General features: G+C 43.5%; 2 protein-coding genes across 6 annotated transcripts in view; one reads left to right on the top strand and one right to left on the bottom strand.

The window, feature by feature from the left end:
- Positions 1 to 2,732: 2,732 nt before the first annotated feature.
- Positions 2,733 to 17,274, bottom strand: LOC118387262 (NACHT, LRR and PYD domains-containing protein 3-like). Of its 4 annotated transcripts, XM_052525134.1 has the most exons (11): positions 17,140 to 17,256; positions 14,836 to 14,901; positions 14,624 to 14,751; positions 13,815 to 14,395; positions 13,403 to 13,438; positions 10,692 to 12,426; positions 7,367 to 7,540; positions 7,109 to 7,288; positions 6,768 to 6,920; positions 6,638 to 6,675; positions 2,733 to 4,509 (listed from the first exon to the last, which is right to left on the bottom strand). In XM_052525134.1, the coding sequence occupies exons 4-11, from the start codon at positions 14,083 to 14,085 to the stop codon at positions 3,905 to 3,907; spliced, it is 3,192 nt and encodes a 1,063-aa protein (XP_052381094.1). In that variant the 5' UTR covers positions 14,086 to 14,395; positions 14,624 to 14,751; positions 14,836 to 14,901; positions 17,140 to 17,256; the 3' UTR covers positions 2,733 to 3,904. The 4 variants fall into 4 exon arrangements, with proteins under 4 accessions (XP_052381094.1, XP_052381093.1, XP_035631319.1 ...); XM_052525133.1 differs by having other exon boundaries at positions 13,815 to 14,751; positions 14,841 to 14,901; XM_035775426.2 differs by lacking the exon at positions 14,836 to 14,901 and having other exon boundaries at positions 13,815 to 14,751; positions 17,140 to 17,274.
- hmgcs1 (3-hydroxy-3-methylglutaryl-CoA synthase 1 (soluble)) overlaps positions 16,158 to 23,071 on the top strand; it is a 29,916-nt gene continuing 23,002 nt past the window's right edge. Inside the window, exons 1-2 of one of the 2 annotated variants that reach the window (XM_035775435.2) lie at positions 16,158 to 16,312; positions 16,574 to 16,674. The gene's annotated coding sequence lies outside the window, so the exon portion shown is untranslated. The remainder of the gene's footprint in view (positions 16,313 to 16,573; positions 16,675 to 23,071) is intronic. The other variant, XM_035775433.2, reaches the window with a different exon arrangement.

Here is a 23,071-nt window from a genome sequence, read left to right as displayed (position 1 = left end):
TGCAGCTATATACAGGGAGTACCAGATCAATGTGGAGATATATACAGGGAGTACCAGATCAATGTGCAGAGGTAAGGGGTATTTGAGTTAGATATGTACATGAAGGCGGGGTAAAGTGACTCGGCACCAGAATAGATAATAATAAGCAGCTATTTATGAATGTAAAAGTGTGTTTGTGCATTTGTGTTGTTGGTATGTGAGTATGTAGTTTATGTGAATATGTGTGGGAGTGTCAATGTAGTGTGTGAGTGTGTATGTATATATAGTCTAATGAGTGTGCGTAGGGTCTCATTAATTGACTATATAGCAGTCATGTGGCTTGGGGGTAGAAGCTGTCTCTGAGCCTGTTGGTCCGAGAGCCGATGCTCCGGTACCATTTGCTGCACAGTAGCAGAGTGAACAGTCTATGGCTGGAGTTTTTGGCAATTTTTCGGGCCTTCCTCTGATACCGCCTGATATAGAGGTCCTGCATGGCAGGGAGCTCGGCACCATTGATGTGCTGGGTTGTCCTCACCACCCTTTGTAGCGCTTTGTGATCGAGGGTGCTGCATTTGCCAAACCAAGCAGTGATGCAGCCAGTCAAGATGCTCTCGATGGTGCAGCTGTAGAACTTTTTGAGGATCTGATGGCCCATGCCAAATCTTTTCAGCCTCCCGAGGGGGAAGAGGTGCTACCGTGCCCTTTTCACGAATGTGGGTGTGTGTGGACCATCTTAAGTCCTTCGTGATGTGGGTGCCAATGTAACAGTATAACTTTAGACCGTCCCCTCGCCCATACCCGGGCGCGAACCAGGGACCCTCTGCACACATCAACAACAGTCACCCATGAAGCATCGTTACCCATCGCTCCACAAAAGCCGCAGCCTTTGCAGAGCAAGGGGAACCACTACTTCAAGTGACGTCACCGATTAAAATGCTAACTAGCTAGCCATTTCACATCCGTTACACCAAATAACTTGAAGGTCTCGACCCACTCCACTACAGCCCCGTTGATGTGGATGGGTGCGTGCTCTCCCCTCTTTCTCCTATAGTCCACGATCAGCTACTTGGTCTTACTGACGTTGATGGAGAGGTTGTTGTCTTGGCAGCACACTGCTATATCTCTGACCTCCTCGCCATAGGCTGTCTCATTGCCGTCAGTGATCAGGCCTATCCCTGTAGTGTCTTCAGCAAACTTGATGATGTTGGAGTGTCATGACCAGCCTTTCAAAGCACTTCATAATTACAGATGTGAGTGCTACAGAGGCGATAGTAATTTAGGAAGGTTACCTTGAAGCTCCTGTTAACAGGGACAATAGTGGTCAACTTGAAACAGACGGGGACAAGGAACATGTCACTGAAGACACTTGCCAGCTGATCTGTGCCTGCTTTGAGAACACAGCCTGGTATTACGCCTGGCCCGGCAGCCTTGTGATCGTTAACCTGTTTCTAATGTTTCGCTCACATCGGCCACGGAAAGCGAGATCACACAGTCATGAGGGAAACGAGGGCATTCAAGGAAGGCACAGTGGTATATTCATCAAAGCGAGCATAATAGCCATTTATTTAGCTCATTCCAGAGTTCTGCATAGCTGGGCAACTCACGACTGGGTTTCCTTTTGCAATCCGTTATTATCTGTAAGCATTGCCACATACGACGAGCGTTGGAGCCGGTGTAATAGGTTTCCACCTTCCTTTCATATTGTCCTTTTGCATGTTTGATGTCTCGTCGGAGGTCGTAGCGGGATTTCTTGTATGTGTCCATATCCGTGTCCCGTTCCTTGTAAGCTGTAGCTCAAATCTCCACTGACTTTTGGACTTCCAGGATCTCAAAGTGTGTGATGGTGTAAAGATTTTAGGGGTATTGATACAGAAGGACAAAGTGCAACAGAAAACATTTTTCTCCTTCGCTGCCTTAAAAGGTTCCATGTTGCACAGGAAGACCTGGTGAGCACTTACACCAGCTACATAATCCCCCACACGATGGAGTATGTCGCTCCTGCTTGGCACAGCTCACTAACGCAGGGCCAGTCTGATGGCCTGGAGCGTATTCAGAAGAGAGCATGCCTCACCATCCTAGGAGGATACTCCGGTTATACTGAAGCCCTTTAGATCCTGTCCCTAGGACACCCCAGTTGTACTGAGGACCTTCAGATCCTGTCCCTAGGACACCCCAGTTGTACTGAGGACCTTCAGATCCTGTCCCTAGGACACCCCAGTTGTACTGAGGACCTTCCAACCCTGACCCTACTCCAGCTTCGGACACAACTCTGTACTGACTTCGCTGTCAGCCTCCTAAAATCTCAATTCAGAGACTTGAATCAAAGTGTCAGGCAGGAACTCCCCCAATATATGTTCATGTCATAGTGACCAATCAGCTGCATTACAGTTAAAAACAACTGACTATCACCACAGATATCTGTATGCTAGCTATGCTACCAGCTTAAATTTTACAAACAGGAGTTAGCATTTAGCAGGCACTTCTTCTAAACCTGAATAGGGACAACTTCTAAATGTTATGCAGCTAAAACAGCCAGATATATCCAAATCTGACTTTAGTAACTACATTGTGGGCCTGTTAAAATACACCAATCATGACCGATTTGATGACTATCCACTTTGTTAGATCAGATTTGTTTACTGTGCGCCTATCTGCCGTCCTTCTATCCCCCACGGTCTGTGTTCCATTGACCTCTTTACCGCATCTATAGGCCTTTATTTTCTTTCAGTAGAAAATCACTACTTGAGACTTGATTACATTGTTAAATATGATTTATTTCAGATAAACAGAACAAAAGAAATTGACATTTTTCAGATTGTTTTGTCCTCTGTGACATCACATCAAGTGTCGTGTAATACCAAAAAAAATGTCCTATTGCTAAATCTATTTAAGTTTCCCTGGATAGTTCAACCCTTCCATTTGGTCAGCCATTTTTATTCACAACAAACAGGTAATCAAATTACACTCACCAGATAGAATCAGAGATGGACATGGACACAGTCCTGTTACATTAATTCATCCCTAACCTTGGACTAAAATCTTGCGTAATTGTAGAAATGGAACATCTGTTAACGGGAGATGAATTAATCCCCAGAGGAGAAATGTGATGTCACCAGCAAAGACAACGACCAGAGTACTAGTGACTGATGAAACAAGTACAACTTCATGATGTTTATAAGAGACTGTATAATACAGTCTATAAGAGCCAAAATATTCACTGGAATAGACTAAATCCAATAGAATCAATGGAAAAGTGTGCATCCATTGATATGTAAGCTGAGTGTACATTTTTAAAAAGGCATGTAGTTCTGTCCTTGTCTAATGGCGTTCTTGTATTGTTTCATGTTTTGTGTGTGTAACAGTATAGCTTCCGTCATTCCACAAGCCCCTAGTTTTTCTGTCCTGCAGCTGACATTCCACAAGCCCCTAGTTTTGCTGTCCTGCAGCTGACATTCCATTCCACAAGCCCCTAGTTTTGCTGTCCTGCAGCTGACATTCCAGTTAGAGTGTAACTGGAACTACACAGAGGAGAGGGAACGTCTGTGGGCCTACATCCAACAGATAGTGCTCCTCCACCCAGCCGGCTCTCTGGAACCCTCTGGTTTCACAAGGCCTCAAAACAGGACTTGAAAGGAGCCTCTGGCCCGCTCCACCGGACAAAGCGGAATAGGAACATCCACTCTCCATGGTAATCAATGCAGATTCCGCTTTTTGGAACATTTCTGGCACTCGTGTCTGAATGCAGGACTCGTGTCCGAATGCAGGACTCGTGTCCGAATGCACGACTTAATTATATGTGAAAGTATGCATCTTAGAAATCGTTTTCACTTTATAAACTCAGAATCTTCATTTTCAAAATCCCATCTAAACAACTGTAGCAGGTTCTCTCTCCCACCACCATTTTAAGGTGCGCTCCTTTCAAGTCTCACTCTGTTGCATAGTGTATCAGGCTCTTGCCTATATGCGGTGGAAATTGAGCCTGGGAACTTCTCATTCGGTATCTATGACACAAAGTCACTGAAGAGTTGTTTGTAATATTAAACCCTGGGTAGAGGGGCTCGGTGAATTTGGTATGGAATGTGTACAGGTGTGTCAACGTGTTAGAAGAAGAGATGCTATAGAAGGACAAACTGCCGTCCGACCAAATCAGAGACACTCCTACTCTGTTGGAGCGAGAGGAGACAGATATGGCAGTGTCCTCATCATTGTGCCAGGCAGTGTATTGGTTACCATCACAATCTAGACACCAGGATTTGTCATTGTGTCCCAAAACACAGTCATCTATCTGTCCTCTTCTGCTGATTCCTTTATAAGTCATACCTATTTCAACTCTATTCCCACTCCACTCGACCTCCCAGTAGCAGCGGCCAGTCAGACCCTCTCTACACAGCACCTGTGCATAGTCGTGAAATCTCTCAGGGTGATCAGGGTATGGCTGCTTAGTGGTCACCCATGTCACCTTCCTGTTCTCCTCAGACAAAGATAGATTTCTGAATGTTGTGTTTGGGTCCAGTGTGAGGTTACAGGCATCTGGTCGGGGAATGAAGGAAAAAAAGTTATCAATATTCACGTAACGATGTAAAGTGTAAGCAAGTAATTTAAACTGTGCTCTATTAAAATGCATACTGATACAGTGGACATTAATCATTAGTCTTCAAGGGGCAATCTGGAATTGGTACATCCATTTTTGGACTTAATAATTGTACAAAAGTATTAAGTCCATAATTAGTAATTGTACAAAATAAATTGAATAAAAACACGATAGCTTCAAAACATGGTTAATTAAAATGATCGTTTTGATCTCATGGACGGTCAATCCTTTAATCAATATCTCCGGTCTATTTGAGAGTGGTTTCTCGAGCCCCATCCCGTAGCTGTTTCACCCCCCCCCAAAATATGCCGGACAGCCGTTGATTTTTGAATTACGGACTGCACATTTAAAACAACAGCCTGGGATTGGAAAAACAACAAAACAGTAGCCCCACCACCTGTTTCAGTCAAGGGATGGCGCTAGGGAAATGTAACCTTTAAAGTAAAGAACTGTCCACTTCATTGTGTTGCAACTAAATCAAGCCAATTGAGAACTTAAATATTAGGCATATCTATTTTATCAAACGAGATTGTAGTCCTATGAATTATTAACATAAATTGCCTAACTAAATGGACATTTAACAAGAAAAATTAATTTATACTGAACAAAAATATAAACGCAACACGCAACAATTTTTCTGAGTTACAGTTCATATAAGGAAATCAGTCAATTGAAATGAATTCATTAGGCCCTAATCTATGGATTTCACATGACTGGGAATACAGATATGCATCTGTTGGTCACAGATACTTAAAAAAAAGTAGGGGCTAGTCAGTATCTGGTGTGAGCATCATTTGCCTAATGCCGCGTGGCACATCTCCTTTGTATAGAGTTGATCAGGCTGTTGATTGTGGCCTGTGGAATGTTGTCTCACTCCTCTTCAAAGGCTGTGCAAAGTTGCTGGATATTGGCGGGAACTGTAACATGCTGTCGTTCATGTCAATCCAGAGCCACCCAAACATGCTCAATGGGTGACATATCTGGTGAGTATGCAGGTCATGGAAGAACTAGGACAGGTTCAGCTTACAGGAATTGGAATTGCATTATCATGTGAGGCCGGTTGGACATATTGCCAAATTATTGCAGGGAAATGAACATTCAATTATCTGGCAACAGCTCTGGTGGACATTCCTGCAGTCAGCATGCCAAATGCACGCTCCCTCAAAACTGGAGACATCTGTGGCATTATGTGGTGTAACAAAACTGCACATTTTAGAGTGGCCTTTTATTGTCTCCAGCACAAGGTGCACCTGTGTAATGATCATGCCGTTTAATCAGCTTCTTGATATGCCACACCTGTCAACTGGATGGATTATCTTGGCAAAGGAGAAATGCATTAACAGAGATGTAAACAACTTTGTGCACAAAATTTGAGAGAAATAAGCTTTTTGTGCGTATGGGACATGTCTGGGATCTTTTATTTCAGCTCATGAAACATGGGACCAACACTTTATATGTTGTGTTTATATTTCTGTTCACTGAGTAAACAAAACATTTAGGACACCTGCCCTTTCCATGACAGACTGACCAGGTGAATGCTATTGACGTCACTTGTTAAATCCACTTCAATCCGAGATGAAGGGGAGGAGACAGGTTAAAGAAGGATTTTTAAGCCTTAAGACACCTGAGACATGAATTGTGTATGTGTGCCATTCAGAGGGTGAATGGGCAAGACAAAATATTTAAGTGTCTTTGAACGGGGTATGGTAGTAGGTTCCAGGCGCACTGGTTTGTGTCAAGAACTGCAACGCTGCTGGGTTTTTCACGCTCAATAGTTTTCCGTGTGTATCAAGAATGGTCCACCACCCAAAGGACATCCAGCCAACTGACAACTGGGGGAAGCATTGGAGTCAACATGGGCCAGTGTGTTGACACCTTGTAGAGTCCATGCACTGACAAATTGAGACTGTTATCAGGGCAAATGGGGAGGGTGCAACTCCATATTAGGAAGGTGTTCCTAATGTTTATGTAGCTTTTTCGATGTAATCAAGCACAGAGCTCTTTCTTAGTATAATTTTAATCCAGCGCTAACATGCAGACTGGGAGCAAAGTCACCAACACACTTACATCTAACGCTGAACCAGTATTCTCCCCCAGGGTGAAACCTAGTAAGAGAAGAGCAGAGAATGCACCGAATTAAGATTTTGTAATATTAGTGTTTATCACCCATTTCACAGTATGCATTGTTGTGACCCACCTGACTGTATGTTGTCCAGCAGAGAGCAGCTTTACTCCTGAATCTCCTGGGTGATTGTAGCTCAGGTCCAACTCTTTCAGGTGGGAGGGGTTTGACCTCAGAGCTGAAGCCAGATAAGCACAGCCTTTCTCGGTGACTCCGCAGAGCGACAACCTGTGGAAACAGTTGCTAGATGCTATCATCAAATCTTCCAAAAACTCTTCTTTAGTTCACAGGTATAAACCAAAGGCTTGATAACATTTTATTCAAGCCTACATTGAGAACACTCATACATTATAATAGCTACAGACATTAGCTAGAAGGTCTGAGAAAATTGCCCCATATAACCCAAAGCAACTGACCCCAGTGTCTCCAGTTTACATTGTGGATCATTCAGTCTATCAGAAAGCTTCTGGACCCCTGAGTCTTGTAGATTGTTGTCACTCAGGTCCAGCTTCCTTAGGTGTGAGGTGTTTGACCTCGGAGTCAGAGCTGAGGCCAATGCTACACAGCAGTTCTTTGTGAGGTTACATCTATTCAGTCTAAAAAATAAATAAAAGAACAAAGAAAGCACAATTGAACAAATAAACAGAGCCCAATTCAAGTCTAGAAATATTCACCTTAGTGTCTCCAGTTTGCAGATTGGACTCCTCAGCCCAGCAGAGAGCAGTTTCACTCCTGAATCCTGTAGGTCATTGTCACTCAGGTCCAGCTCTCTCATGTAAGAGGAGTTTGAGCCGATAGCTTTTGCCAACATTTCACAGCATCTTGCTGTAAGGTTACAGCTATCTAGTCTGGAGAAGAATGTTTTTCACAGAATGACACACATGTTAAATTGCATAACTCTTTCTCATAGTGTATGCATTAAAGGTCCAATGCAGCAGTTTTGACCTCATTATCAAATCATTTCTGGGTAACAATTAAGTACCTTACTGTGATTGAAAACAATCAAAATGTTCAAAAAGAAACTAATAGCTTCTTAGCAAAAGCAATTTCTCAAGCAAGAATTTAGAATTTTGCTAGGACTGTCTGGGAGTGGTCTCAGTGTGGAGGGGGACACTGAAGCAGAATGAAATGTTTATTTCAACAATGCTATACATCAAATCACATGGCAGTATTGGCTCCTCTATTATCAACTATTTTGTGTTTAAAACATCTTATATGGTCTATCCCTCTCTGATCTATCCCTCTCTGATCTATCCCTCTCTGATCTATCCCTCTCTGATCTATCCCTCTCTGATCTATCCCTCTCTGATCTATCCCTCTCTGATGGAGGCCTCTTGTATTTAAGTGATGATGCCAGAGAAGCCGGTGTTGCGGGGACATATTGGCACGAGTGTTGTTAGGCAAACCGTGCCAATATATCCTTCAAACATCGGCTTCAAGGGCATTATCACTTATATACAACGGGTTACCAACATATTCAAATAATGATTTACATATTTTCATTAAAAACGTTATTTTGATATATTTATTAATACTATTTCATCCTTCCACGAGATATAGTCGAAACACAAAATCTAGGGTTGCTACCTGAGCCGGCTGGTCGTTCGTTCTATCGGTTTGGTTGCAAGAGACGCGACCCAGCCGATCAGTCTTTATGTTCTGTATCTATGGATGCGACCCAGCCGATCAGTCTTTATGTTCTGTATCTATGGATGCGACCCAGCCAATCAGTCTTTATGTTCTGTATCTATGGATGCGACCCAGCCGATCAGTCTTTAGTTCTTTATGTTCTTTATGTTCTGTATCTATGGATCAGCCAATCAGTCTTTATGTTCTGTATCTATGGATGCGAATCCTTTATGTTCTGTATCTATGGATGCGACCCAGCCATCAGTCTTTATGTTCTGTATCTATGGATGCGACCCAGCCAATCAGTCTTTATGTTCTGTATCTAGGATCTTTATGTTCTGTATCTATGGATGCGACCCAGCCAATCAGTCTTTATGTTCTGTATCTATGGATGCGACCCAGCCAATCAGTCTTTATGTTCTGTATCTATGGATGCGACCCAGCCAATCAGTCTTTATGTTCTGTATCTATGGATGCGACCCAGCCAATCAGTCTTTATGTTCTGTATCTATGGATGCGACCCAGCCAATCAGTCTTTATGTTCTGTATCTATGGATGCAACCCAGCCAATCAGTCTTTATGTTCTGTATCTATGGATGCGACCCAGCCAATCAGTCTTTATGTTCTGTATCTATGGATGCAACCCAGCCAATCAGTCTTTATGTTCTGTATCTATGGATGCGACCCAGCCAATCAGTCTTTATGCTCCATTGCCATACTGGCTGGCAATGTCCTTATCCTTTGCTTGCCAGCGAGCCAACTACGGCTAACATACAGTCACGTCAAACAGTTCAGCCAGAATAACAACAGTAGCAGCATTTGCATTTGTTTAACTGTTTTCTTGAGACATTTATTTGGATACATCCATAACAATGAGCTAATGATGCACGATTTCACCTGGCACAGAAAATGTGTGCTCGCATCAGGACACTGTTGTTAAGAGGAGCTAGCCAACAACATAACTAACGTAAACTCGTATATCGCCTTGGTCCGTACAATTGCCCTTATTTTAGCGCCCGAAAAACGTAATACTTCCAGATCAACTGTAATGTCAATACCATTGAAAAGCACAATTTCTCCCCTTTCCAGCAGAATCAATTACATGATCTAAACGCTGCCCGTTTCTGCATAATTCAAGCAGGCACTGAGCCCCGTCGGGTCTTTTTAAAAATGGCGGGTGGGGAAGCGAAACTAATGCGTGATATTGAGAAGGAGAGATGTCGTGTGGGAAAATTGCTTTTTTTTCACTCGATTTGTCCAACTTATAACCTTATCGCCTCTAAAATGTTGTTTCTAAAGGATGAGAGAAGTGCTACACCTGGTGGAGAGATTGTAAGACAGAAATAGTTGCTTTATGCGTGCTGTACGTTACGACATGACACTTCAAGATGTAACGGAGGGTCAGTTTTTTCAACTTTTCTCCAATACTATAGAGCCATTACCATGTCTATCAACGCTTGAATTGAAACGTAGCTCACACCCCTGATTTGGACGTCAACACAGTCCCATTAGTTTTCTTTGTAGCCTCGTTTGAATGTTGCGGTTGCGCACATTTGTATGGAATGGGGTGAGTTTACGTTAACACAGTCACTTCAAACTGAAGCTGGAAAGACTGCAAACTAGCTGCACTTCGTTCCGTCTTACTTGTTTTCTATTGACATTTCCTCGTAAATGTTATATATCCATAAAAATGATGCTAATTCATGATTTCAACTACCTGGGAAAAGCTGCTTGCCTGTCTGTCTCGCCCTGACACATTCATTACTATGGGACAGCTGGAGATCAAATTTCAATATTGAAACAATGTTGCAAATGTCAGAGAGACAGACCGCAAGTGTTTTACAAATCCCCGCTACTGAAAACCAATTGCTAGTCTAAAAGAAATGGGAGATCAAGTTTATACTTGTCTGGTTGAGCTGATGAGACAGTGGATTGCGCAGTGAGATGGAACAGAGTAAATAGACATTTTAACGTCAGTTTTAGCCGGTGATAACTTCTGGTATAGACACTGGCTGGAATGCGGTTTTAACCAATCAGCGTGCAAGATTAGACCCAACCATTGTATAAAGTAGTAGTATCCCTCCCGGATCTATCACTCTCCCTGCCTCTTCCACCAATCCATTCGTTTTTTTTTTTATGGACAGAAAAGAGCAGAAGCTCTGAGCTGTCCGATCAGGTCCATTGTCTACTGAGGATCTATCACTCTCTCTGCCTCTTCCACCAATCCATGAGTTTTTTTTTTTATGGACAGAAAAGAGCAGAGTATTTGGCGCATGTGACAAATACGATTTGATGATTTTATGGAGACCAAAATATATATATATCCCTGGGATATACAAAGATCAACTTTAACTTTAGTAGCCTACTTACAGAGCACACCTGCAGGAGGTGATGACTGCCAACAGCTTCAGGAGGCCCTCCTCTGATCTGATGTATTTCTTCAGGTCAAACACCTCTTGAGTTTCCTCAGATGTCATTAACACAAAGGTAAGTGCTGACCACTGTGTAGGTGACAGGTTATTCACTGGCAGACTCCCCGATCTCAGATAGCTCTGGATCTCCAGCACCAGAGACTCATCCTTCAGCTCACTCAGACAGTGGAACAGGTTGATGCTCTTCTCTGGAGAAAGGTCCTCTCGGATTTTCTCCTTGATGTAGCTGACTGTTTTCTCAATGTCCTCTCTGTCCTTTGTCTCTGGTAGGATTCCACTCAGGAGTCTCTGATTGGACTCCAGTGAAAGACCAAGCAGGAAGCGGAGAAAAAGGTCCAAGTGTCCATTCTGGCTCTCTAAGGCTTTGTCGATTGCCGTCTTATGTAAGTCAAACATAGATTTCCAAGACTGTGGAATACATTCAAAACAAAATATTGAATGTTTCCTTGTCAGCTTTGGGAGAAGTACATTGTTGTTGTCTGTTGTGTGACAGTGGTAAGCATATAGAGCTGCAAGGAACTCCTGAACACTCAGATGCACAAAGCTAAAAACTTTCTCCTCCTCCAGAAATATTTCAGTGCACACACCCGAGTACACTATAGCCACCTCAATGTCAATACCACTCTCTCGCAGATCTTTCTCATAGAAAATCAATTGTCCTTTTTGCAGTTGACAGAATGCTAGTTTTGCTAGTTGAAGGACAGCGTTTTTACTACCTGTGGGATACTTCTGTTCTGTCATTTTATCAGTCTGGCAGAGCAGGAAGTGTTCGTACATTTTAGTCAGAGTCTTTGGCATCTCCCCACTCTTTGTTTTACCCAGGATATCATTCAGAACAGTGGCTGAAATCCAACAAAACACTGGTATGTGACACATAATGTGGAGGCTCCTTGAAGACTTTATATGGTTGATGATTCTGTAGGCCTGGTCATCATTACAGAATCTCTTCCTGAAGTACTCCTCCTTCTGAGGGTCATTGAAACCTCGTATCTCGGTCCACTGGTGGATGTAGTTTCGATCAATCTGATTGGCTGCTGCAGGTCGGGAGGTTATCCAGATGAGAGCAGAAGGGAGGAGCTGTCCTGTGATGAGGTTTGTGATCAGGACGTCCAGCGGGGCTGTTTTTGTGTCTTTAGCCACATCTTTATTATGATTAAGGGCCAGAGGGAGCCGACTCTCATCCAGACCATCAAAGATGAACAGAACCTTAAAACCTTCCTCCAGAGTATCGATTGGTTCCATGAAGGGGAAGAACTGATGAAGCAGGTCAATCAGACTGCAGTCTTCTTCTCTTATTTTATTGATTTGGCGAAAAGGAAGTGGAATGATGAAGTCAATGTCCTGATTCTCCTTTCCTTCTGTCCAGTCGAGAATAAACTTCTGTACAGAGACAGTTTTTCCCACGCCAGCGATGCCCAGTGAAAGCACTGTTCTGATTCGTTTCTTCTGATCAGGCTGGGGTTTGAATATTTCACTGAGCTTAACAGTCTCTTCTGTGGCTGGTGTTCTGGAATCCAGACATCTGACCTCATGATCACCACTGACCCCTCCCATGGCCCCATCTATCACGTAAAGCTCAGTGTAGATCTTGTTTAGATAGACAAAATCCCCTTTCTTTGATGTCCCCTCATATATTTGGTCATACTTCTTCTTTAGGTACGATTTCAGTTCATCTTCAATTGCAAGGGAAAACAAAGATAGATTCAGTTTATTCTTTACACTTTTAGTCTATAATAAAACACATGCATCTTTGATCACATTTGCAGGCCAACGCCAGATAAATTCCAGACAGTAGGCTAATAAGTAGCCTTGGCTAGATTTGGTTTCCAAAACTGATAAGCCTGTAGTGTAGATAATATGTCCTAGGCCAATATGGGAAATGGCCCAGGTAAAAGCTAGTACTCATCAACATAACCTGTGGTAACTCCCATGTGCCATCCAAACGAAGCCCAAAGATCTGATTTCAGGACTTTTCAGAGCTACCGCAACTCGGCACAAGAAAAGCTTTTCTACAGATTCTACACACCTGTGATAGTATGGGAGGCAGTCGCTTTTGCAACAAAATTATTTTACTGTGCCAGGTCTCACACAGACTATTGGTCACACAAGGTGTCCACCTGAGGATTTCAAATGAGTAGCCTAACAATTGTTTACATGGTCACAGTTGCATTTGCAACAAAATAATTGTCTATGACAATTGAATAGCTCAACACATGATCATAAGCAAAATAATCATTACATTTCAAATAGACAGGAAGTTGACCATAGTTTATTAGTAGACGGGTTATTGAGTTAAAGATTCTGTGGTAATTTCAGTCATATTTTTAAAATATATATTTTTATGGTTAGTCATCAGATGAAATTGCATGGAATTGCATTAATCAAATGATTGACTGCCCGCAGGGCACAGTGCCACTAGTTATTTATATAATGGTCATGATAACTGCGTGTGTTTGACATCATTATGTCGTCTTTTGGTCAGGTTTTGTAATTGTTGTATGAAAAGTAGCAACTTTGCAGTATTCTTCCTAGGATGTTTTGATTTTGTCATGAAAAAAACAAGACGTCTTATCTGGTTCTCAACCAGAAAACCACTTCACAGAATATGACGTGTCAAACGTAGCCGTTGTGTTCATTTGTACTGCTCACCTCTGACTTTCTGAACCACTGCTGGACTACTCCGGGCTGAGAAAGAGAGAGGGGAGAGAGAGGCTGTGTGATTCACGGTGGTTTTAGCATGGCTTTAAGCATGTGCTGAGGTCATATATAAAAAGGCGCTATCCAAGTAGTACCACCGACCATCACAGCCGTGCTAAAATTACAATGGAGCACCAACCCCAAACCTTTATTAAACAAAATGTACGTACATTGATACCATGAATTTTGGCAATACATTCTGAACACATTAACTGTATGGCATCATAATATTGTCATGAGCATCACATACGCTAATGGGTATAACTTATAGTTCTTGAACAGGCCAGAGCCATACCATAGCCATTTCAATACTAATACAATATGATTATCTATTATCCCTTTATATGTTTTTAAATCATCTAACCTGCTGGTTCTGTCCACATATTAGTGAGATCAATCAGCTTCATCTTCTTCAGGACCTCCAGTGTGATCATCTTTGCGCCCTCAAGGCCGTAAGTCTCCACCATCTTATCCACAGTGTCCTGGTGGTCGGCTTTGTCCAGCCGAGCCTTTGGGATGTGTTGAGGGAAACCTTTTACACCCTGGACCAGGTGCCATTTGAATTTCTTTAGTTTTTTTTCACACAGGTTGTCCTCTAGAGTGGCCAACAGCAGCTCAGGGACAGGTGTCTCCATTGTTGATCAGTGAGTTGAAAACATGACCCACTAGGCAAAAACTGTTTGAATCAAAATAGTCTGTGTGTTTGCTTCCACGTCATTTCAACCAACAAAAAAAAGCAATGTGATGACGTTGAATCAATGTGAAAAACAGATTAGATTTGCAAAAAGTTACCAATGTAAGGGCATTTAGTCTTTTTTCATCCAACTTCTAACCTCAATCCAATGACATGGTGAAAATGTGTTGTTGATTTCACGTTGAATGCAAGGTTCGTTGACAACTCAAACAAATGTTAATCCAAAGTAGACGTAGAACTGACGTCTGTGCCTAGTGAGGAGGTAGTTCGGTAGGAAATGGTGAAAGATTCTTATCGTTAAGCCAAGATAGTTCAGTTCAGATGGGCTTTTACAATGGGTATTATTGTTGTGCAGAGCAAGCATGAGGCTGCTAGATCCTATTGTCACGTTTTAGCATGGAATTGCATATTTCACTTAGGGAACAATCACTCTGAAGGTTGAGTGTACAATAACTCTAATTTTCTGGTTTGATCTTTACCATTAGTCTTTGACCCCCTTCACAGCTGCTGACATGGTGAACTGGTCTGGAAAGTTATCTTCTGTCTCACGACTAACTCAGGTCTGCTGCTCCTGTCCGGAGGTGATTGTTCTTCTCTTACTGGTTTACTAGAATAGAGTGTGATATTGCAATAACTAGACATTAGTTACTAATTAACATGGGCATTTATTCAAGTTCACCTGCTCACATACCATACATTCTATAACAGCGTATCCTCTTCCTTCCCTTTCTACAAGACACCGGCTCCTGCAAATCCACTGTAATAGAACATCACATAGAGTCAATGAGGTTTCCAATGAGAAAACTGCAACAGGAAGTTTTGCTGGAGGCAGAAACCAGTTGTGATATTATGTTATCTGGTCCTTCTGTGGCTCAGTTGGTAGAGCATGGCGCTTGTAACGCCAGGGTAGTGGGTTCGATTCCCGGGACCACCCATACGTAGAATGTATGCACACATGACTGTAAGTCGCTTTGGATAAAAGCGTCAGCTAAATGGCATATTATTATTATATTATATATTATTTTCAAATAAACCCATACAGCCCTATTCCTACCCCTTTTATAGGCACTTGTAGAAATCTAAAACGATTGGATAGGTGTCTGGAGAGAAGTTTCTTGTTCCTTGTTCCTCCTGTGATTTTGTCAATGTGCTGACTCTGAACATTATTTTGTGCTGACTCTGAACATTATACATTGTTACATTTTCATTCATCAGTATTATTCACTTTACTATGAATTACTAGAGCAACTTGCGTTCAGACTGAGGGTCCTATTCAATCAAGCCTAGTCAACGGAGTTTCCATGAATAAGAAAAAAAACACGTTTAATTTGTGCACTACAAATATGGATATAAATATGTACATAAACTATGACATTCTCACAACCATTTGAAACCTACGAGTTCGGATAGAGATCATTGCGGCGCGGTCGGACTGAGAAGACGGGTGAAAATGTTTTTGTTGTCCCGCAGATTATTGGGAAACGGGCATCTCTGCTTTGTGTGCTGTTAGCCTAGGCCTACCTAGTGTATTAAAAACACGTCTTTGTCGCATTATGCACTCAGAATTCGCTGCTTCAACTTCAGTAGCCTACTCTCCCAGCTGGCCGTGCGAGATCAAGTGCGCCTAGTAGCCTATATGTGTGGTTTCAATTAAATAGTCGACCTAAGCATGTGGGGAATAACGTGGCAGTTACCTTAATTAACAATTAAATTAATTTAAATATGATTACACTATAGTTTACTACAGTGTCTGAAAAATAAATACTGATAATGGAAATTGGAGGGCGCTCAAACAACGTGAGTCAAAGTGCAATCAAAAACATGGATAATCATTGAAAAAAACGCGCACACAGGCTACCATGGTGAGTGAGCCTTGCACATTTTATTACTCAATAAACATTGACTATCCATTTTTTTTGTCTCTGCCTGCAAATCGTCGTCCTAAAAGTGTCGGCTGTTGTCATTCTTGTTGCTTCAAGTTCAGTAGCCATACATGTCGTGCGAAGGTGGTCTCAATTAAGTAGAGTCGGCTAGCTTATGCATGGGCGGAGAAACACCAGGCAGTTGTCTTTACTAAATATGATTAGGCTATAGTTTACTACATTGCCTATAAATAAATACTATCACCCATATTTTTCTCCGGCTGAAAATCGTCCCACTCCTAAACGGTAGGCTATACAACGTAGTAGTTTGAGTGCATTGCTTGCTGTTTGGAGTTTCTGTATAGCACGTTGTGACATTGATGTAAAAATGGCTTTATAAACCAATGCTATTGATTGAATGAAGAGAAAGTAAAAGTCTCTCCAACTGCTCTCTTCAAACTATGTCTAGTACTACCGGAAGCCTAATATAAAAGGGCCATGTGAGAATCTCTGGTAATTTAACCCATTTCTTAACATATGTTTTGTGCATTTGGATATTTCCTATAGGGCGCATAATTGCTGGAACCATGGCTGGCAAGTGAGCTGCGTCACATATGCCTAAACGTTGCGGGACTGGTAGGGTTTGGGACCAGTTCCTGCAGTAACAGGTGAGAGTCGGACAGAAAGCCAGCGGTTTCGGTATGAATAGCTGTAGGTGCCGAAATCGGTGCCACGTAGACCTCTACACTACATCAGTAACAACACTTGCCTTGCCCACACTATCTGAAGCGTCAGGTGGTATTATTAGTTCTGGTGGGTCTTGTTACTAGAAATGGACGTGTAAATTGGTTCAGCACACTACTGAAGTCCCCTAGGAGTGGAATACTGCACTGCTCATTTTAACCATAAGAACTAAAAAGTCCTTTATCCATTGTTTAACAGTTGATGCTATCTAGGACTCAAACCTTCATTTCACAATCCTCCATCTTATTTTGCATTTTCGATTGTCCCTGAATCCGTTCCAAAAACGTAGTAAATATCAAGGTTGCAAACAAACGCATACAAAGTCGTATAGCGGTAGAATGAGAGCCCACTCCCTCCCTACCCAGTATGTAAATGCGTTTTTCACTCACCACGTTTATTCGGAAAAATGTCTCTTCATTCTGATAGCCTCCACCATTTCTCGTTCGTTGGTTTAGTTATTTCCGGTATTCGCCAGTGAACTCTATTGCGCCTCAATTAGGCAATCGCTATGATTGAAATGTAACTAGCTAGCCCCAGTATTTTATTAGCTAGGTGGCTTGTACAGAATTGTTACCGATGATACTGTATATACCAGCCTACTCGTACTACAAAAACATACATTGTATTTTGCCAAGATCTTTCTGTGTTAATCCTGTTTCCCAAATATAGTAGGTAACTTGTCTGTGTCAAATCACATTTATTTATATAGCCCTTCTTTCATCAGCTGATATCTCAAAGTGCTGTACAGAAACCCAGGCTAAAACCCCAAACGGCAAGCAATGCAAGTGTAGAAGCACGGTGGCAAGGAAAAACTCCCTAGAAAGGCCAAAACTAGGAAGAAACCTAGAGAGGAACCAGGCTATGAGGGGTGGTCAGTCCTCTTCTGGCTGTGCCGGGTGGAGATTATAACAGAACATGGCCAAGATGTTCAAATGTTCATAAATGACCATCATGGTCAAACAATAATAATCACACTAGTTGTCGAGGGTGCAGCAAGTCAGCACCTCAGGAGTAAATATTAGTTGGCTTTTCATAGCCGATCATTGGAAGTATCTCTACCGCTCCTGCTGTCTCTAGAGAGTTGAAAACAGCAGGTCTGGGACAGGTAGCACGTCCGGTGAATAGCCGCAGGCAGAACAGTTGAAACTGGAGCAGCAGCACGGCCAGGTGGGCTGGGGACAGCAAGGAGTCATCATGCCAGGTAGTTGTTTGAATGTTAAATGACGAGACAGAGGCATTGATGCGAGTAACCAGTCTTGTTCAGTACATCACAATCCATCCGGGTATCTCAAGCACACTGGTAAAACACATGATTTGCAGTAATGAACATTTACCAACAGATGGCATCACTGTGCCATCTTACACTCATATCATATTCCCTTTAATAAAATAGGACAGGAGGTGTCAATTCACTAACAAAACAAACCTAGTAATAATTTCCAACATGAACAGTTTATTTATTTATTTTCCTCAGGTAACAACACATTTTGATATTCTCTTCACTTTTATCTCTGTCAACAATCCCTGATAGGAAACCTACAGATTAAGTCTTTTTGGTGGCTGGGACAGACGCCTGCAGCGTGAAAAGACAGGGTGCTTGTCTGCGAGGACTGCGGGTTCCCGCACAGGCGTGTCACCTGACTGTCTAAGGGGAGTATTGATGGGCGAGGGAGCGGCCGACCCGTGATCCCCTGGCTCTTCGCCCAGTGCCTCAGGCCCCATGTGACTTGCTGGGGTTCCGTCTTTTGTCATGCGACCCCTTTGGCCATCAGGGTTCTGAGTAGGTGCTGGCTCAGCAATCCGAAGGTCAACCCTGTTACGACGGTACAGTGATCCATTCACTTCGACCAAGTAGGAGCGTGGTGCCATCTGGCTGGCCATAGCGGGCAAACTGAGCCTTGCAGTGTTTGATCGTTGTCTCTGCTAAGAGGTCGGGGAAGAGGTCAATCTCCCAAAAGTCTGAGTAATGATCGACTACCAGCAGAAAGTCTTTGCCACTGTGCTGGAAGAGATTGAGACTTACTATCTGCCAGGGGCGCATCGGTAGCTTGTGGGACATCATCGTCTCTCTCTGTTGCTCAATGGCATATTCATTGCAGATTGTGCATTTACTGACAGTCTTTGATTTCACTCTGCATTCCTGGTCAATACAGTGTGTCACGTGCTTGTCTGTAACAAGCCTCACCTCCTATGTGACTTGAGTGCACGTGCGCCAGCATCTCAGGGCGTAGAGACCGGGGAATAACGACTCTCTGAACGACACTTGAATATTACTCCGTTTTGAACACTGAGCTCCTCTTTGATTGGCCAATATTCTCTGATGGCTAAAGCAGTTTCTTCCTTGCTGTCGGGCCAGCCCATCAGAATCACAGACCTCAATGCCTGGAGTTGCTCGTCCCTGTCTGTGTGCTGTCTGATTTGAATAAGGCACTGGTCCGTATCATTGAGGTAGTCAGCCTGGTTGATGTGTTCAACATCCACTTGCTCTGTTTGTAAGCTGCACACTGCGTGTTGTTCATGCATGGAGCGTGTGTGAGTGCCTGATGCAGTAGCCCTGCTGAGCGTATCACTCACATATCTCTGGCCCTGGCTTATACACCACCTTGAGTTTGTAGTTTTGTAGGGCCAGTAGCATGTACTGCAGTCATTTTGGGGCATTCAGAAGAGGCTTTCTGAATATAGCAATAAGGGGCTTGTAATCTGTCTCTGTGGTAATATTGTCACTCCCGTACAGGTAGTGGTGGAAGCGTTGGCATGCAAACACAATACTGAGGCACTCCTTCTCTATCTGGGCATAGTTCTGCTCTGTTGGGGTGAATGCCCTAGAGACGAATGCCACAGGCTGGCCCTCCTGCATGAGGCAACAGCCAAGTCCATACTGGCTTGAGTCACTCTGAATCGTGACAGGTTTTGACTCATTGTAGTATCGCAGTACAGGTGTCTGGGTGACCAGTTGTTTTATTTCCCTCACCGCTGCGTCATGTTTTGGGAGCCAATGCCAGATGGTGTCCTTGTCCATGAGCCTCCTCAGTGGCTCACACACTTCAGAGAGCCGCGGTAGGAAGCGCTGCACTCCCTTCACGTCAGATGGGTGGGGCATTTCCAAGACAGCCTTCACTTTCTCAGGATCCGCCTTCAATCCGGTGGAGGACAAGATGTGCCCATGAAATCGGACCTCTGGCACTTTAAACTGAAACTTTTTTATGCTCAGCCTTAGCTTGACCTGTCTGCATCTGACCATCAGGGCCAGCAGGTTGGCGTCATGGTCACATTCTGCCTCATCATCACTGTCCCCACAGCCCACTACGAGGATGTCATCTGCTATGGGTTCCACGCCACTGAGTCCCATCAACAGCTCTTGCTGTTTCCGCTGATACACCTCTGGAGCCACAGAGACACCAAACGGAAGCTTCAACCACCTCTTCCTGCCCCAGGGTGTCCAAAAGGTGGTCATGTAGCTGCTGGGCTCGTCGAGCTTGTACTGCAGGAAGGCATCTCTGGCATCCACGAGCGTGAAGACTCTGGCCTTTGGGAGTTTGTAAAGAACATCCTCCAACGTGGGCATAATGTAATGTGAATGTCGCAGAGCCCGGATGAGGTGTTTAGGATCAATGCATATCCGTAGCTTGTCTGGTTTCTTGACGATAACCATATTACTTATCCAGTCTGTAGGCTCGGTGACGGATATTATGTGGCCCTCTGCTTCGTATTTGTCAAGCTGAGCCTTCATAGCGGCTTTCATGGCCACTGGTACATTGCGGGGTGCACACTGGACAGGCTGGATTGCTGCGTCCAACTCAAAGTGGACTTCCCCAGGAACTGACTCGACCGGTGCGTTGAAGACATCATGGTACTTGCTTAGGAGCGTCGCCTTGCTCAGGGGCCCAGCCTGGACTTGTCTATAATGTTAAGATCAGCTGGGATGGTGAAGTTAATAAGCCCAAGGCGCTCGCATGTAGAACCTGACAGTAATGGCTGTTGACTAGCCTCAACTATTTCAAACTCAAGGGTGTGTTTCCGGCCACGTAAAACACACTGTCACAAACAGGCCTAAAGAGGTCATGAACTGGCCTGAATACAGTTTCAGCTTGGTGCGACTCCTTTTGTCTTTAAGGCTCAACGTTGCACGTGGCCCCTGACTCTAGCTGGCATTGCTGTGGTTTATTATTAAGTAGCAGAATGACAAACCACTTTTGTCCTTTTTCCCTCACTGTCCCTATGCACTCGCTAGCATATATATCCTCTGTGCTGTCGTTCCATTCATCTGGGTTTGTTTCCATGGAGTGCACTTTACCCTCCTTTCTCTTGCTTTTCATGCAGACCCTTGCGAAGTGATTAGCTGTACCACAGGATTTGCATATTTTTCCCATAGGCTGGGCAATGTTATTTTCCTCGTCCATGAGAAATGCCACAATATCGGCATGTATTGGGGTTGTCTACTGCAGAGTTGGCTGTAGCATTAGCTGTGGCAAAGGGGAATTTCTTTACTGGCTGCCTGAATGTAGCATTGACAATGTCCATATGTTGCCTTTCTAGCTCCATGGACCTTATCCCTATATCAGTAAGCTCTGCTGCACGGCATGTCTCCACTGCCAAGGCCAGCATCAGGTCACGTTCTCTCAGCAAACGTCTGCGGGTGCCCTCATCAGTTATGCCAAGCACAATCTTATCTCTGATCAGTTCATCTCTTACAAGCACCATAGTCACATGTCATATGAGGGCCTTTTCCCTAAACCTAGTGACAAAGCTGTCAATGGACTCCCCGTCCTCCTGTTTGCAACAACCGAAAACATAACGCTCATAGATGACGTTCTTTGCTGGCTTAAGGTAATGTTCAAGAGTATCAAGAATAGCTATAGCGTTACTTTGCTGAGCTGCTGTTAGGTTCAGGTTGTGTTTGTATACGTGTTGGCATTCAGTTCCCATTATAGTCCTCAAAGTGGCAGCCACTGCATCATCTTCCTTTTCCAGACGTCCCGTTGCTAGCGCATAGTCCTCCCATTCACTTCTAAACGTATCCCAGTTCGTGCTCCAATCCCCGCTGAGCTTCATAACGGCGGGTGGGGGAATGTTCGCTGCCATGTCTAACCGGTGCTAACAACACTGAAGCTAACTAGCAAACTCACTCTAGCTAAGGCCAATTCCGGCAAAAATTTTACCCAAACAAGCATTTGTTTGGTAAACCAGAACATGTTACTCTAATTTGCGGAAAGCATGGTTACGGTAGTTATCCTACTCTAACCCAGACAGGCCGACCACAGTGAATCAACCCACACAAGTAATTTTACCAACAATTGTTTACAGGCAGATTATTTCACTTTATAATTCCAGTGGGTCAGAAGTACATTAAGTTGACTGTGCCTTTAAACAGCTTGGAAAATTCCAGAAAATGTCCTGGCTTTAGAAGCTTCTGATAGGCTAATTGACATCATTTGAGTCAATTCGATGTTTTCCCGTGGATGTATTTCAAGGTCTACCTTTGCTTGACATCAAAAGAAATCAGCCAAGACCTCAGGATTTTTTTTTGTAGACCTCCATAAGTCTGGTTCATCCTTGGGAGCAATTTCCAAACGGCTGAAGGTACCACGTTCATCTGTACAAACAATAGTACGCAAGTATAAACACCAAGGGACCAAGCAGCCGTCACACCGCTCAGGAAAGAGACACTTTCTGTCTCCTAGCGAAAAGTGCAAATCAATCCCAGAACAACAGCAGAGGACCGTGCGAAGATGCTGGAGGAAACCGGTACAAAAGCATCTATATCCACAGTAAAACGAGTCCTATACTGACATAACCTGACAGGCTGCTCAGCAAGGAAGAAGCCACTGCTCCAAAACTGCCATAAAAAAGCCATGGTTTGCAAACGCACATGGGGGACAAATCTCATACTTTTGGGAGAAATGTCCTCTGGTCTGATGAAACAAAAATAGAACTGTTTGGCCATCGTTTGACCATCGTTATGTTTGGAGGAAAAAGGGGGAGGCTTGCAAGCTGAAGAACATCATCCCAACCGTGAAGCCCGGGGGTGGCAGCATCATGTTCTGAGGGTGATTTGCTGCAGGAGGGGCTATTGCAGGAGGGCCTGGTACTGTATGACTACAGCCAAGATCTGTGTAAAATTTGGTAAATATGTCTTATAGGAATCTCTTGGAAAAACCCTTTAATCTATCTAGAGTAAAATGAAAAAAATCTACATTTAAAAAAATGATTTACAGATTTGATATTTACTGCTGACACGGTGAACTGTTCTGAAAGATCTCTTCTGTCTCATAAATAACTCTGGTCTGCTGCTCCTGTCTGGAGGTGATGTCCTTCTCATTC

This window comes from Oncorhynchus keta, chromosome 9 (genome assembly GCF_023373465.1).
Source record: "Oncorhynchus keta strain PuntledgeMale-10-30-2019 chromosome 9, Oket_V2, whole genome shotgun sequence".
NCBI lineage: Eukaryota > Metazoa > Chordata > Actinopteri > Salmoniformes > Salmonidae > Oncorhynchus > Oncorhynchus keta.
This window is presented reverse-complemented; position numbering and strand designations above follow the sequence as displayed.

Coding starts and splice junctions, on each gene's coding strand:
- LOC118387262 (XM_035775426.2), bottom strand. CDS start 14,085: ATGGAGACACCTGTCCCTGAGCTGCTGTTGGCCACTCTAGAGGACAAC. Junction 6,921..7,108: donor TGTAAACTGGAGACACTGGG/GTCAGTTGCTTT, acceptor CTGTTTCCACAG/GTTGTCGCTCTGCGGAGTCA. Junction 4,510..6,637: donor ATACTGGTTCAGCGTTAGAT/GTAAGTGTGTTG, acceptor TTCCCCGACCAG/ATGCCTGTAACCTCACACTG.